Raw genomic sequence first — 18,043 nt, forward strand, 5'->3', positions numbered from 1 at the left:
TCATGTGCTTAAACGTAAACTCAAATCTAAAATTTCCTACTACATCAGTACAGTTATTCTCTAATGTGCTTTACCTCTGTATCCAATACTTCCTGACTTTTTAAAAACTTTCAGATTTTATTATTTCTATTATTCTACATAGACTTTCATCCCTGAGGTAACAATCCACTCCCCTTCAAAACCTCCTCGTATATTATTAAGGATAAATGAGGTCTTTATTTATAACTGGAGTTTGCACAAACACATCTTCACACTCCAGACTTTGCACCCTTCTCTGTTTAAATAATGTGGGATAAATTCAAAGTAATATCCTATGGCTCTTTTAGAACTCAGTTAGGGCATTGCTTCTTCCTCCTTATAATCTTCTGGAATAAATACAGCATCTGGTGACTTCTGGTCATGCTATCTCAAATATATTGATCCTATATTATTAGACTGTTTTCTCTAGGTCATTAATATGCCTGAAGTTTGTCCCAAATATCCCTTCTCTTTCAAGTGACATAGTAAGAAGACATATATATTTATCCTCATATAAAACTAGCATTGTATTCCACTTTTTCCAGTGCTCAGTTCAGTATTATACCTAGTAGACCATGGCAGAAGAAAATTTACTTTTTTTTAAACATTTTTTATTGAGTTATAGTTTAACAATGTTGTGTCAAATTCCAGTGTAGAGCACAATTTTTCAGTTATACATGAACATACATATATTCATTGTCACTTTTTTTCGCTGTGAGCTGCCACAAGATCTTGTATATATTCCCCTGTGCTATACAGCATAACCTTGTTTATCTATTCTGCATATGCCTGTCAGTATCTACAAATTTTGAAATCCCAGTCTGTCCCTTCCCACCCCCCACCCCCCGCTCCCTTGGGAAAGTGTACTTTTTAAGACTGGCAAGATGGAAATTTGTAATTGAAGTTGTCTGTGAAGTCCAGAGGACAGTATTTCACCTTTTATTAAAGTGTAAAACTATTTACACTGAGTACTGTATCTATAGCTAGATTCTTGTTCGTTAAGAAAAGAGCACAGAAATGATCGAAAGGAACTTGCGTGAAGTGCAAGTGAGCTTCAATGTCATAGGACAGACTCGTTCAAGTGAACGGTACGAGTGATCTTCATAACCAGTGATGGAAATGGCGTGACGCTTTTCTTAGGGGAGAAATACAACCACAGAAATAAGGGAAGAATTATTTCCAAAATGCGTAATTACGCGGTACCGCATTTCTCACTCCAGATAGGAGACCGAATGCTGAGTAGAAAACAAAGTGAACACAAGACACACACATAAGCAACTCTATGTGCTGGCCTCCCGTGCTGAAGAATGAACAGAGTAACACAACTGAGCACGAGTTTTTAAACAGGGGTGTCCATCTACAGAAATTATCGCTGGCCCTGCAAACTTACAATTATGCCATTAAATCACAGTCAGAGGTGTTAGAAGGAGTAATTAGGAATATTAGGGTTGCACACTCATAAGAAATTTTTCATGAGAGGGAGAAAATCTTAAGCATTCATCATGGAGAAGTCTCATAAGACTTTTGAAAATCAAGTATTTCAGCCCATGAGGCTTTTATTTAACAAGAACAGCCCAAAGAGCTGTGTTTTTTGTTTTTGTTTTTGACTTTAATTTGAAGGTTAAGTGCCTTGCCTTTTTCATCTGTGGCCTAACAAGTTCATAGGGAAAGGGAAGACAGACAGATGGATTCCATCGGGATAATTGCTTAGTGTTTCTCTGTATTTTCCTTTAGGAATCAATTCCAAGCTTCAGTTTGAACTCATGCCAGGTGCTTCATCCGGGTTGTTCAAGATAAATCCTGACACTGGGGAGGTAGTGACAGCCACCACACTGGACAGAGAAGTTCAGGAAGTCCTCACCCTTCGAGGTAAGGGGTCCCTTGAGTGTGCTAAACAAACACACAAAAATAGGCAGACGGGAGGTTAGAGGTGAAATTTTACCTTTCAGTAGGGCGTCTTTAAATACAGTGTTATTGATCCAGTGCTACCCAGTTAATTTGGTCTGATGCTGTCTGGTTAGGGCAATATATTGGAGGTATGAATTAAGAGCCACTGTCTGTGTGGTCTTTTATTCCTTGTCAGTACTTGTACGAGACGGGGGAGTCCCTATGCTGTCCGGCACCACAACGATTCTCTGCACCGTGGAAGATGAAAACGATCATGCACCGGAGATTATTGTACCCACCCGTGACATTGAGGTTCTGGAAAACCGTGAGCCAGGACTTGTCTACACTGTTTTGGCCTCTGATATGGATGCTGGCAGTAACGGAGCTGTTAGATATCACATAATTGGTAAGTATTTTCTTTATTTAACACCCACCCCCGCCACCTCTCCAGGATACCAACTTGGTTGGCACACGCTTCATGGCGAGTATTCTGCATTTGGTGTCTACACAGTGTCTACACAATACACACCCTGTAGGAAAAACTGACTGGTGCCCTGGGTTTCCTCTCCTCCTCCTCCCCTGAACCTCTGAGCTCCAAACGCCTCAAAACCCTGCCCTTGACAACTCTTGTTGTTAGTAATCCACTGACATTAGTGAATGTACAGAAGGAACAGATCTTTTTTTTCTATTTTCATTTTTCTCATATGATCACTTATTTTTACTAATTTGAGCAATAAAGACTTTCTTTTTTGAAAGAGTAAATAAAATCAACAAACCTCTGGCCAAACTCACAAAGAAGGAAAAAGAGCACAAATAAGCAAAATAAGAAAGGAAAATGGAGAAATTACAACAAATAACATAGAAATACAGAATATCATATGAGAATATTATGAAAAACTATATGGAACCAAACTGGATAACCTAGAGGAGATGGACAAGTTTCTGGAAACATACTGTCCACCAAGACTGGATCAAGAAGAAACTGACCATTTGAACAAACTGATCACTAGAAATGAAATCAAATTAGCAATAAAAAACCTCCCTACGAATAAAAGTCCAGGACTGGACAGCATCACCGGGGAATTCTACCAAACATACAAAGAAGAACTCATACCAGTCCTTCTCAAACTCTTCCAGAAGACTGAAAAAGAAGGAATACTCCCAAATTCATTCTATGAAGCCACCATCACCCTGATACCAAAACCAGGCAAAGACACCACCAAAAAAGGGAATTACAGACCAATATCACTGATGAACATAGATGCAAAAATCCTTTCCAAAATACTAGCAAATAGAATCCAACAGCACATAAAAAAGATTATACATCATGATCAAGTGGGGTTCATCCCAGGGACACAAGGGTGGTTCAACATATGCAAATCAATCAATGTAATACATTACATCGACAAGAGAAAGGACAAAAACGACATGATCATCTCAATAGATGCAGAAAAAGCTTTTGATAAAATTCAACACTCATTTGTGATAAAAACTCTCACCAAAGTGGGTATAGAGGGAACATATCTCAACATAATAAAAGCTATATATGACAAGCCTACAGCCAGCATAGTACTCAACAGTGAAAGACTCAAAGGCTTCCCACTAAAATCTGGGACAAGACAAGGATGCCCACTATCACCACTCCTATTCAACATAGTCTTGGAAGTCCTAGCCACAGAAATCAGACAAGAGAGAGAAATAAAAGGGATCCAAACTGGAAAAGAAGAGGTAACGGTGTCATTATATGCAGATGACATGATACTATATATAGAAAACCCTCAAAGGTCCACACAAAAACTACTAGAGCTGATCGAAGATTCAGCAAGGTAGCAGGTTACAAGATTAACGTTCAAAAATCAGTTACATTTCTTTACACTAACGATGAATCAACAGAAAAAAGAAAGTAAAATAATCCCCTTTAAAATAACACCCAAAGTAATAAAATACCTAGGAATAAATCTAACCAAGGAGGTGAAATACTTATACATGGAAAACTATAAACCATTGATGAAGGAAATTAAAGAAGACTTTTAAAAAATGGAAAGATATCCCATGCTCCTGGATTGGAAGAATCAATATTGTTAAAATGGTCACACTACACAAAGCAATCTACAGATTTAATGCAATCCCTATCAAATTACCCAGGACATATTTCACAGAACTAGAACAAATCATAATAAAATTTATATGGAACCATCAAGGACCTAGAAGTGACAAAGCATTACTGAAGAAAAAGAATGAGGCTGGAGGAATAACTCTCCTAGACTTCAGACAATACTACAGAGCTACAGTCATCAAGACAGCAAGGTATTGGTACAAAAACAGACATATGGACCAATAGAACAGAATAGAGAGCCCAGAAATGAACCCACAAACTTTTGGTCAACTCATCTTCGACAAAGGAGGCAAGAATATACAATGGAATAAAGACAGTCACTTCAGCAAATGGTGTTGGGAAAACTGGACAGCAGCATGTAAAGCAATGAAGCTAGAACACTCCCTTACACCATACACAAAAATCAACTCAAAATGGATTAAAGACTTAAACATAAGACAAGATACAATAAACTTCCTAGAAGAAAATATAGGCAAAACATTATCTGACATACATCTCAAAAATGCTCTCCTAGGGCAGTCTACCCAAGCAATAGAAATAAAAGCAAGAGTAAACAAATGGGACCTAACTAAACTTACAAGCTTTTGCACAGCAAAGGAAACCATAAGTAAAACAAAACGACAACCTACGGAATGGGAGAAAATTTTTGCCAGTGAAACTGACAAAGGCGTGATCTCCACACTATATAAGCAGCTCATATGACTTAATAAGAAAAAAACAAATAACCCAATCCAAAAATGGGCAGAAGACCTAAACAAGCAATTCTCCAAGGAAGACATACAAATGATAAATAGGCACATGAAAAAATGTTCAGTATCACTAATTATCAGAGAAATGCAAATCAAAACTATAATCAGGCATCACCTCACACCAGTCAGAATGGCCATCATTCAAAAGTCCACAAATGGCAAATGCTGGAGAGGCTCTACTGCTGGTGGGAATGCAGTTTGGTGCAGCCACTGTGGAAAACAGTATGGAGATTCCTCAAAAGACTAGGAATAGACTTACCATATGACCCAGGAATCCCACTCCTGGGCTTGTATCCAGAAGGAATCCTACTTCAAAATGACACCTGCACCCCAATGTTCATAGTAGCACTATTTACAATAGCTAAGACATGGAAACAGCCTAAATGTCCATCAACAGATGACTGGATAAAGAAGAGGTGGTGTATTTATAAAATGGAATACTATTCAGCTGTATAAACTGACAACATAATGCCATTTGCAGCAACATGGATGTTCCTGGAGAATGTCATTCTAAGTGAAGTAAGCCAGAAAGAGAAAGAAAAATACCATATGAGATCGCTCATATGTGGAATCTAAAAAAAAAAAACAAAAAACGAAAAACAAAAAACCACACACACAAATAGAAAAACAGAAAATAGAAAAAAAAAAAAACAGAAACAGACTCATAGACATAGAATACAAACTTGTGGTTGCCAGAAGGATGGGTGGTGGGAAGGGACCGGGATTTCTAAATGTAGAATAGATAAACAAGATTGTACTGTGTAGCACAGGGAGATATATACACCATACACAAAAGCCTTTCTTTCAGGTCTAGAGGTTGGGAGTAGACAGAGAGTTCCCAGGTCTAAAGACCAATGAAGCACTTCAGATCTAGTCTTACTCCCGGAGATCGAGGTCTTAAGGAACTTCTACCCTAGAACATAATTTTGTGACATTGCTCTCTAGATCAGAGACATAAAGTTACTGGCAGAGGAACATTAACATTAGCATGGCAGTCTTGAGAAGGCCATATCTTATTCACTAAAAAAGAAAAAAAAAAAAAGAGTGAAGAAGCTAATTTTCAGCATATGTCAGAGTACATATAAAATATGAATTGAAGCTAGAGTAATGCTTGAGAGACTGCTTCTGATGAAAAGAAGCTGTTTTAGGGTCTTGTAAAAAGAGCTTTGAGACTAGCTTCTGGAAGCTGTCACTCTCTGCTAAAAATTCTATACCAAGCCACGCTTTCTGTGTACCACCCATTTTGCGCCAAAATGAGAATTGTTTTATGGCCTTTTTTTTCACCCTGATGATAAAATGATATATACTTGCAGCATATATACACAATTGATGAAAAACAACAGTAATAAATAAAAAATCTTATATCTTGCAGAGATAACTGATTTGATCTTTGGAAAAATACTTTTCCATGAACCTCAGTGAATGAAAAAACCGATTTTACACTGTTGAATAATTTATGTATGCTATTTTATCTTATTTTAGACTAATATACAGTATAAATGATTCATGTCAGTGAATATAAGTATTAGCATTTCTAGTATGCAAATGAATAACATCATTTATCTCACCCTCCACGTGTTTGTGGTTTTTCCAGTTTTCTTCCTGTAATTGATTTCTAGTTTCATACCACTGTGATCAGAAAAGATACTTGTTATGATTTCCATCTTCTTAAATTTGTTGGAAAATTTTTTGTGGCCTAGCACATTATCTATACTGGAGAATGTTCCACGTTCACTTGAAAAGAATGTGTTTTCTGCTGTTTTTAATGGAATATTTTATGTGTATCTATTGAGTCCACGTGACCTGATATGTCATAAGGCCATTGTTTCCTTATTGATTTTCTGTCTGGATGGGGTATTAAGTTTTCCTACTATTATTGTATTACTGTCCATTTCTTCCTTTGTGTCTGTTAATATTTGCTTTATAAATTTAGGTGCTCCTATACAAGGTGCATATATGTTTATTAATGTTATATCTTCTTCTTGTATTGACCTCTTTATCATTATAAAATGCCCTTCTTCATTTTTGTTGCAAACTTTGTTTTAAAGTCTATTTTTTTCTGATATTCTAATTGTTATCCCAGCTTTCTTTTCGTTTCTATTTGCATGGAATGTCTTTTTCCATTTTTTCACTTTCAGGTGTGTGTGTCTTAAGACCTGAAGTGAGTCTCTTGTAGGCAGCATATAGATGAGTTTTGCTTTATTATTCATTCAGCCACCCCATTTCCTATGATTGGAGCATTTAATCTACTTATATAATTATTGATAAGTATGTTCTTATTGCTATTTTTGTTACTTGTTTTATGGTTGGTTTTGTAGTTCCTCTCTGTTCTTTTCTTCTTTTAGTCTATTCCCTTGCATTTTAATGATATTTTTTAGTATTATTTTTGGGTTCCTTTCTGTTTGTTTTTGTGTATCTGTTGTAGATTTTTGATTTGTGGTTAACATAGGGTTCATATATATCAATTATATATATACTTATCTTAAACATAGTCATTTAAGTTCAAACGCATTCTAAAAGCACTACGTTTTTTTCTTCCTTTCCACTATGTTTTATGTTTTGTTGTCATATTTTACATCTTTATTTGTACCTCTTAACTGTTTATTGTGGTTATAGTTGATTTTACAATTTTTGTCTTTTAACCTTTGTACTACCTTATTTAAGTAGCCTTTACCATTAAGGTTTTTTTCTTCATGTCTTTTTTTATTTGTTGTTATAGCATTTTCTTTTTCACTTAAAGAAGACACTTTAACATTTCTCATAAGGCCAGTTTAGTGGTAGTGATGACCTCTGTTAGTTTTCACTTGTCCAGGAAACTCTTTACCTCTCCTTCAATTCTGGATGATAACCTTGCTGGGTAGAGTGTCCTTGGTTGTAGGTTCTTTCCTTTCAGCACTTTAAATATGTCATGCCACTCTCTCTGGCTTGCAATATTGCTTCTGAAAAAGCAGCTAATAGTTATGAGAGTTCCCTTGTATGTGACTCTTTGTTTCCCTCTTTCTGCCTTTAAAATTCTCTCATACTAAGTTTTTCTATTTTAATTTTGATGTATCTTGGTGTGGGTCTCCTTGGGTTCATCTTGTTTAGAACTCTGTCCTTTGTGGACCTGGATATCTATTTCCCTTTTCAGGTTAGTGGTGTTTTCAGCCATAATTTCATCATATATGTCATCTGCCTTTTTCTCTCTCTCTTCTGTGATTCCTATAATGCAAATGTTAGTTTGCTTGATGATCTAGAGGTCCCTTCAATTATCCTCACTTAAATTTTTCTTTTTCTTTTTGCTGTTCTGATTGGGTGTTTTTCACTTTTCGGACTACAGTTCACTTATGTGTTCCTCTATTATCACCTGACCTGCTATTAATTCCTTCTAGCGTATTTTTCCTTTTAGTTACTGTATTCTTCAGCTTTAATTTGTTCTTTTTTATATTTTATCATCATTTGTTGAAGTTCACACTGTGTTCCTCTATTCTTTTCCCAAGTTTGGTGGAATTTTTTTATGGCTATTGCTTTGAACCCTTTATCAGGTAACTACTTATCTCTGTTTTATTACTTTCCCTCCCCTCCTTTGGAACATGTTCTTCTGTCTTCTTATTTTGTTTGACTTTCTCTGTTTGTCTCTATGAAATTAAGCAAAACATACCTACTTCAGTCTTGAAGGCATGTCTTATGTTGGCACATTCTTATGCAGTCTGCCCAGTGGCTTTGGTGGGAGAGCTGGATCTAAAGTGGTCGTGGGCCATGTCTTCTCCTGGGGTGCGCTAGCAGTCACTGCCCTGTCAGGGGGTGGGGCCAGGGCCTGAGGGGCTGGCGCTACAATCCTGAGCAAGCCTAGCTTCTCTTCAGTGCTAAAGGAGCTTCTGCCTTGGCCAGGGGTGGTGCTGGGACCTAAGGGTCTGGAACAGGAACTTGGTGCAAGAACTGGCTTCTCCCAAAGTGCAGTGGTGGTCACTGCCTTGTAAAGGAGTGAGGCTGGAGCATGAGGAGCTGAGGTAAGAGCCTGTTTCAAGCAGGGGTGAGGTGCACTGGAGCAGTCAGGGCAGACTGACCAGAATGCCAGGTGGTTTTCAGTCTGCTGCCTCTGTGCTGGGGCTGGGAACAAACAAGTTTGTGCTCGTGCTCTACAAGAGCAGAATCTCAGTTTCCTACAGCCCTCCACTAAGCTCCGTGGGTTTTCAAACCACCTGAAGGGGCTGGTATTCCCAGTCTTGGACTCCAGGGCTGGGGTGCCCAAGGTGGGGCTCAGACCCCTCACTCCTGAGGGTGGATCCCTGAGCCTGTGAAATCCTTCTCCTCTTCTGGCTCTCCCACCAGAGGTGTGGGTCTTGACTAGATTTCTTCTTCCCTCTTACTAGACTCCTCATGGTTCTTTCTTCGTAAGCTTGGTTGCAGAACAGCCATTCTGCTCATCTTCAGGTCATTCCCAGAGAAAGTGTCTCTATATGTAGTTTGTAGTTTTGATGTGTTCTTGGGGGAAGGTGAATCCAGGGTCTTCCCACCTCCTAATAAATTTTTATTTCCCACTCTCTCTTTCTTTTTACAGCGAGAGAGCAGAATTGGGATCAGTGCCTTTGGCAAGAAATTGCATTTTTGTTCACACTTTATGTCCTTGTAGTGGGCTGTGGACTTGGCTGTGTGCCACCCTCACTCCAGAACTCCCCATCAAAGACCATTTTTTAAAGTAAAAGAATTACTGTCATACAAACAAAATTAACAACTTCCAACGATTTTTATTCACCTCATTAACTAATGGACAAACCAAAGTGATGTTAAAATTGGTTCAAGGAGACATCCAACCCACACGCAGAAAATAAGGAATTCTGAAATGCAGGAGAGGTCTACCCACAAGAAAATGATCATTCGCATTCCACTAGACATGATTAATTTGAATTTCTGTGGACAAGAACCATTTTCATTATTTATTAATTTTCAACAATTTGCAGGGCGATAAAACAGCTGAAAGACAATGAAGATAAAATACCTGGGAGACAACGCTGATGACAAAGCCAGACCAGTCACCCACTCACATTTTTTATTTTTACTCCACAACACTCACATTTTTTTCCTTCCATTTCAGACTATTTCACATTTTTTTTTCTGACAGCCTCAAGGACCCAGTCTTTATTTCAGAACCTCCTCATCGCTCATGTAGATTACTTCTAATAGCCTCCTAATTTTTCTTACGCTAGTCAAGCTTTGACATCGCTGCCCAGTACCCTTCCTGAAACAGAAATGTGATTCATGACGTTTTCCTGTCTACAATCCTGCGGGGGTTCCCCAAAGATTTTAAGATAAAATAGAGACTCTTCAGCACTGTACACAGGGCTGTTCATGATTCGGTGCCCTGCTGCTCTCTACACTCAGATACCCAGGGAATCCTGTGTTCTAGTCACATGAAGACATTTGCTACTGCTGATTTCTCATATTCCTCAGACTTCACCCAGGCTCTTCCGTCTGCCCTCTTCCTCTTCCCTCCTCCTGAGACTTGTAGCCTGGCTTCCTCCCCTTTAGGAGTCAGTTTTCATGTCACTCTTTCCAATAGGCATTTCCTGGCCATCCTAACGCAGGACCGCTCTGCTCTTCCAAAGTGCTTCCCAGCACCCTGCATGTGTGAGTTTCACACCACACTTCAAAGTCCAGGTACTGACCTGCCTCTCTTCCTGGACTGTAAACTCTTGGAAGCGAGAACCATGTCTTCTCCTCGTATTCCCAGCGACCAGCACATACTTGGTACACGATAGGTGTTCTTTAAATGTTTGCTGAAGAAATGACTTACTTTATCAACCACAATTGCCACAGAAATGTAGTTTGTCTCGTCATCCATATGTTAGGTACAAATTCACTGTGTCTTGTGAGGACATCCCGGTGCAGGTCCCTTCTCCCCGGCCCCAGCACTACCTATGACTGTTTTCTCAGAATGCTGGTCCACTTCTTCCATGAGCCTCTGGCAGCCTCCAGTAGACTCCCACCCTACTGGGGACAGTGCCCCTTGTCCAAGAACATGCCCCTCATCCAAGAATATGGCTAGTAGGTCACCGAACCACATTTTCCCAACTAATTTTCAGGCTGAGGTTTTAAAACATCTTTGGAAGTTTTTTATCCCTGTGTTTAGTTTCAACTTTTCTTCTACTTGGTACCGTGGATAATAGTAAAAGGAAACCTTCTGAAGGAGACAGAGAAGAATAAAACATCACCCTTGCTTATGTTATGGAAGAAACAGACAGGTGTTCTACTCTCTCTAACAGAAATGCTATGATTCATGCACAAAAGGCCAGGAAATGCAGAAGAGGCACTTAATGTAATAGTATAACCAGCACTCCATCTGGAGTGAGTAACATTTGGGAAAATTACAAATGTGCCGTTGTAAATCTATCTGTTAACTTTTGATTGATACCTCAAAATGGACATCCTGCTTCTTATCCCTGTCTACTATTGTTTTATTTCAAATAGAACATGCATTTTAATCCTCTCAAGGGGAAAAATATATAAATTTAAAAAGTTGAAGTTGGACACACACACACACACACACACACACACACACAAACTCGTACTATTGCAAATCAGTCACAGCAAGCATTATGAATTACGCACTGAACTAAGATAGATATTGAATTACATCATGTTGTTTATCCCCCGTAATAGAAGCTTCATGCGGGCAGGGACTTTTTATCATAGACTGACAAAAGTGTTTACAAAAGTCCTAAGATGTAATAATCAGGAAATGTTTATTGAATGTGTGTATATATTACATATATATTCATAGCAAAGGGCTGCTACTTTTTCAATTCAAATGGACTTGGAATTTGTTTTCTTTAATAGAGGGAAACACCGATGAGTGTTTTGCTGTCAATGAAACGTCGGGAGAGCTCTCAACCACTCGCGCTTTGGACCGGGAGCAAGTCAGCGACTTCGCTCTAGTCATCCTGTGCTCTGATTTGGGGGATCCACCCAGGAGTGCCGTCATGCAGCTGCAGGTCAGAGTTCTGGATGACAATGACCACAGCCCTGCCTTCCCCAAGCTCCATTACTGGTCCTCCGTGAGAGAGGATGCTCAGGTGGGAACTGTGGTCCTCGTGCTCTCTGCTGTGGACAAGGATGAAGGCCTGAATGGGCAAACTGAGTATTCTCTGGTGGATGCGGCCCCTGGGGCGTTCACCATTGATCCCATGACTGGCATATTGAGAACTGGCCACACCCTCGACCGAGAAGCCCGATCTGAACACACGTTCAGGGCTGTGGCTAGAGACTGTGGCATCCAGGGCTCGAGAAGCACCACAGCGATTATCCAAGTACATGTCACTGATGTTAATGACAATGATCCAGTTTGGGAACAGAACCCCTTTGATATTTTTCTTTCCCGCCAGTCACCTACAAACCGGACAACTGCCATCCTGAGAGCCAGTGACCCAGACTTGGGGCCCAACGGAACTGTCATTTTTAGCTTTGCAGAGCCTCAGTCCATATTTTCAATTAGTGAATATACAGGAGAAATTCAGCTTCAGAAAAACCCATCTTCAGAATATTTTCCTTTCTGGCTGCAATTAAAAGTTATGGACCAAGGGGTCCCAGCCAGGACAACCACTGGTCTCTTGGTCGTTCACATGGAGGGAGAAGATATAAAGATTTCCTTCAGCCAACGTCTATATAAGGCGATTGTGACTGAAAATTGTGAAGCAGGTGAGTGCCACGTGTTCCGTATATTGTCCCTGTTTTGGCAAAATGCTTAAAACTAAGGACGGTACAGTGGGTACTGTTGCAGACTCAGTGTATGAAGTTTTGAGTCCAGCCACTTCTTGGTATGCCCATTTTCATTCAAAGTGTATATGATTAGACAGAAGTGTGTTATTAGAAAAATACACTCAAATCCAGTAACCCACTCACAACCCTCTAAAGACAGCAAAAAGTAGTGAAAATACTGAAAGTTAAATCATTCAGGGCTCTTGAAGTTTCAGTTAACCTAAGTTTAAAGTCTCAAAAAAAAAAAAAAAGCCATTTGATTGAAATGTTTATGAATCCTTAACAATGGTACATTAGCTAAAATACTTTCCTGGAAGGACGTTGTGTTTAAGTCACAGCAACTGCGTGTCCTTGGGCAGTGTATCTGCCCCTCAGTTCTCTAATCTCTAATTAGGGATAATAATTGTACCTACCGCATTAGGGTCTGCTGCGGATGGACTAAGCGAGTTGATACAAAGCACTTAAAGCAGTGTCTGCAACATGGTCAGCGTGTAATATATGGCACCTGCAAATTAATTATTATTATGACTTCGTTTTGATACAGTCAGCATTGCTTTCAAACAGTACAGTAATATCTGATCTGCAAAGAATTTGGCAGATATTACACTACTCCGAACAGGCTCCTGTGAACGGTGACTCTTTTCCCTCATTATTTTTCAGTTGTTTCCCTACTCAAATTTATGCCATAATGGGAAACATAAAAAAAAATTAATTTAAATGATCTTTCTACCCCAAAGCAAAAAGCCCATTTGGAGATAATTGTGAGTTGAAAAAAAAAAATCCAATCTGGGTAATTATATCTTACTAGAAAGTCGAGAAATAAATCTTCTGAATCTTTGAGCTGGCCAGAGGGCAAAGCAAATGGACGTGAGAGAAAAGGAGTTTGTGAAAGAAGGGTCTGAGGTGTGCTGTTTGCTGGCTCTCTGTCATTTTTTTGTTCTTGTTTTGTCATTTGAGATTCAGTCTCACTTTATCTGTGCCTACAACAAACATTATTTAAAAGGCAGCCTGCATTTTTCTGAAACTCATTTGTTCATTTCACAGTGAAAATATTTTTGTTACACATCGTATGCTGCCTTCGCTATGAAAAGAGACTATTCCACTTAACATTGAATATTAAATTAGAGTTCTTTTCACGTTGCAGATTATTAACCTGACTTTGATTTTTGAATAATGGTTATCTCCCGGGCTACTTACTCAGCAGGCTTCTTGTCGATTTTAAACATAATTAAGAGTAAATTTCAATTACCTTTATTAAATGAAATAATAGTGACTTCCAAAATAAGTAGAAATTTCCACCTATATTTTTGGGTGTAATGAGACTTCCCCATAAGAGTTCAGTGTTAAATAATATGAGATACTCCTCAGAGCTCTGTTTCTTTTCCTCTTGAGAGGTATACATCCCAACTTCAGGGCAGAGCCTGAGGGAAAGGAAGGTTAACATTTCCTAAATGATGCAACAGAACGTATATTAATCAGTCTTGAACTGATGGCATTTTTGAGCCCAGCTTTTGGCTGCAGTGAACGTACAAACATTTCTTCCTGAACACCCTTGACATGCGGCCTTTCAGTCTGTCCTTGAATGTTGCAGTGGCTGAGAGTTTAGGATCCGGCGGTTCTTGAACTTGGGTGTGAAATAATCATTCTAGGATGACCCCTGAAGGTCCTACTTCAGTAGGTCTGGGATCCGGGACCTGTCGTTTTAACTGGCCCTGCAGGTGATTGGGTCACATGACCAAGGTGGAAAACCTCTTTTTTGGAAAGTCAGTTTGCTACGTTAAACTCGTGTCTTCCTCCTTTGTGTGTGCCCATAAGTCCTAGTCCTGCTCTGCACTGTGGCTCTTCAGATATTTTATGTGCTCTTTCAACAGCGGTTTTATGGAGTATGAAGTGCTGGGTACTTTTCTAGTGGGATGTACTAGTGAGCTAAAACACAAAGATGCTCGTCCTTGTGAAACTTGCATTCTAGCAGGGGTAGAGAGACAGGATCACGGAACACGGTAAATAGTTGAAGCGCAGTGTATGTCACACGGTGTTAAGAGCTATGGAATAAAGAAAACGCAGAGCAGGGAGTGCGGGGGAAGGGCACAAAGCGCAATTTTTAGATAGCAGGTTAGGGCAGGCATCACTGAGCAAGTGACATTTGGGCCAAGACTTAAGGAGAGGAGGTAGCCATTCATATAATGGGAGGCAGAGCATTTCAGAAAAACAGGAAAAAGTTCAGTGGGAGCTTGCCTGATTTGCTCAGAGAGCAGTAAAGAAGACTGTGTGACTGAAGCAGAGTCAGCGAGGGGGAAGATCGTGAACAATGAGGTCAGAGAACTGGTAGGTGGAGCAGAGCCTTGGAGATCGCTGTGAAGGCTTCGGCTTCCATTCAGAATGGTTTTCCCTTCCCTGGTCCATTCAGGTATTCTTCACCTATTAAGGTTTCCAACAACTACTAGGGAACTTTCTCATCCAATATAAATTCTGCAGAGTAATAGGCATTAAATAAATATATACATATATATATATAAATTAGGAAATCAATAAGTTATTCCTCAAAAGAGCTGGCATAGAAGTCATCATTGTTATCACACATTTTCACACTAGCCAATGAAATTTCTAAAACTTAAGGAATGCACCTGGTCACTTCCTAATTAAGATCTCTTTTCTCAGTTCTCCCAGATCAATTTGTTTGCAGGATTAAACCTAAATAGAAGTCAATATCTAACGTGCCCCAAAGAAAACATTTCAATATGAAATTAAGATACGATTAGTAAGTATAATAATATCTGTGGTTGAATTCAGAAATGATTTAATAATAAAAGTAATAAAAACGGCCGTGGTTGGGGGCGGTTTGCACCCGTTTCCATTTTTGCAGTGTGCCATTCATTTCTATGTCGGAGATGCACTCTGTTGGCAGGAAGCAGCCGTCACAAGAGGAAACTACCCTTATGTTAGTCTTTTTCTTATCACTCAACCTTCCATCTACTCCCAACCTTAACAGTTGGGATTAATCAATATGGTTAAGAGTAACCCGGGCTGAGATAAAAAAATTAGAGCAGAAGACAGTGAAGACCGTATTACTTTCTTGCTACTTTCAGATTCAGTCAGAAAAGCTAATGAATACATGGGTGGGAAGGCTTTTTTCTGCTGTCACATCATTGTGTTTTCTGTGACCTCTGATCAGAGTTGTCCTTCTTAGTCCTCTTGTATTTAGAATTACTGAATTAAATTTGACTGTTGCGTTTTTAATGGAACTTCACACTTTACAATTCTACTTATTAAATCTTACACATAAAGAAGGTTAGAAATACTCTGGCAGTAATACAAGCACATGGTACCCATAAATGTCTGGGTAGGTATCCGTTTTAAGATATCTGAAGCAATGAACTGGGTCCTTGCTTTGAGGAGTAGCTACGACATGTGTGAAGGTCATGACGCCTCAGCAGAGAGGTAGACTAAAGGCTGCAACTTATAACAAGAGGAACAAGAGAAGGACAGGATGGCACTTAAGAAGGCTGTCAAATCTGATTAGATGCAACTAACCTACACCAGGGTCGGCAGGATTTCCTAGGCTCCAGTAAAAACCAGCGACGAGGTACATCAAATACTGACTGACATTTCAAGCTGGCCAGAGCTTTCCTGGGAGCATGAATTCAGTACATACTGCCAGGTCATATCACGGACACCAGAAAGTGACTTTTTTTTTTTTTTTTTTTGTATTTGAGTTCCAGTGGTTTTAAAAGATTGTAAATCCACTGATCAGTGTCAGAATGGCCTTGATATAAATTATTTAATAGCATTTTATGACTTCCTGTATGATTTCCCTTCAAAATATGCCTGTAATTTTAATCTTTATTTTCAAATGAAAAATATATATGCCTTTTGGAAGCTTATGTTTTATGTGATTTACTCAGCATCCCATCAACAGGCACCACTTGACATCCTGAGTGAATTATTTTTTGTATTATCATAAATTGTAATCACCCTAAACCACTTTTAACATTTAGGTAGGGGTTTTTTGTGTGTTTTATTTTTTGTTTATTTTTTTTTTTTTGGATGAGGTAATTAGGTTTCTGTATTTATTTAATGGAGGTTCTAGGGACTGAACCCAGGACCACATGCATGCTAGGCATGCACTCTACCACTGAGTTATACCTTCCCCCTGTATTTTTTTTAGAAAATAAAAAGTTAAAACAAGTAACTCCAATGTATTTATATTTAGTTCAAGTTTCTTTCTTGGAAAGCCCACAAGCTTGAGTTTTGTATTCCTCTATCAACAACATTAAACTTAACACTTCAATTGTTTAAAACAATGTATAGTTCAATATATAGTTTTATATATATAGTTTTTTTTTTTTTATAGTTTATAGCATTTGAGAAGCAACCCTTTGGTAGGTAAAGTCTCTTTAAGTCATGAAATGTTCACTTATTCGTACGAAGAGTCATCTCAGAGGGCTTCAGTGGCCTGTAAGAGAGGCTGGCCGTACAGCAAGGTGACAAGAAAGTCCAAAGGGTTCCCTGCAATTTACTCGTATCACTCACTGTTCCTTTTGTACCACATGAGCGGAAATATAACCATCCTGAGTCTTTTTGAACTGAAGATAAACCACGTGGTTGTCCATGACATTTCAATCCATTAAACACTTTAAATGAACCTTCTAGAAGCCAGCTTTTATTTCTTCTGTTTCGCTTCCAGAGCTTTGGTTATGCTGATGACCGTGAGTTAAGAACCAGAGCCCCTAATGTGGACTTTCCGCAGCTTTATGCATTTTTTGAATTACCATGAGGGGAATAATTGAAATTGTGAATTGGATTGATATGCTGATTGAAAATAAACACTTAGATGTTAAAAGACTTGAGATAAAATTAACACATGGTGCTACATGCGGGCATTCTAACTAGTAAAATGTATCTACTATTGTCAGAGAATAGGTTCTTGCCTCGCACAGGAAAGAATTCAAGAGTAAGGCATGGTAAAGTGAAAGCAAGTTTATTTAGAGAGACACACTCCATAGACAGAGTGCGGGCCGTCTCAGAAGGGAAAATGGCTTAGGAGATACACACTTCTTAGGCAGAATGTGGGCCATCTCAGGTGAGAGGGAGAGAGACTGAAAGGTGTGGGGGCATTTGGTTTAAAGTAAAAACAGATACACAATCCATAGACAGAGTGCAGGCCATCTCAGAAGGCAAGAGAGAGAACCGCAGGGTGCAGAGTTGTTAGGTCTTATGGGCTCGATAATTTTATATGCTAATGAGTAGGAGGATTATTCCAACGACTTTGGGGAAAGGGCAGGGATTTCCAGGAATTGGGCCCCCGCCCACTTTTTGACCTTTTGTGATCAGCCTAAGAACTTTCATGGCACCTGTGGGTGTGCCATGAGGCTCAAGGTCTACTGGAAGTCGAATCTTCTGCCATCTTGGTTCTAACCAGCTTGTCTTGCCCTCAATTGCTGTGTCACTCCTTTAGTAGTTGTGCCCTGCTCCCCTTCCCTGCTTTTTCACTATTGTCTAATAAACAAATTAGACCTTGATATTTTGGAGAAAAACCCTT

The 18,043-nt window shown here is 39.1% G+C and overlaps 1 protein-coding gene across 1 annotated transcript in view; it reads left to right on the top strand.

The window, feature by feature from the left end:
- The window catches only part of DCHS2 (dachsous cadherin-related 2), a 227,994-nt gene that overhangs the window by 160,219 nt on the left and 49,732 nt on the right, over positions 1–18,043 (top strand). The window contains exons 13-15 of the mRNA XM_074375400.1: positions 1,753–1,887; positions 2,102–2,311; positions 11,587–12,444. Of these exons, the coding sequence (XP_074231501.1) occupies positions 1,753–1,887; positions 2,102–2,311; positions 11,587–12,444 (1,203 nt within the window). The remainder of the gene's footprint in view (positions 1–1,752; positions 1,888–2,101; positions 2,312–11,586; positions 12,445–18,043) is intronic.

The sequence above is a fragment of the Camelus bactrianus genome, chromosome 2 (genome assembly GCF_048773025.1).
Source record: "Camelus bactrianus isolate YW-2024 breed Bactrian camel chromosome 2, ASM4877302v1, whole genome shotgun sequence".
NCBI classification, from domain to species: Eukaryota; Metazoa; Chordata; class Mammalia; order Artiodactyla; family Camelidae; genus Camelus; species Camelus bactrianus.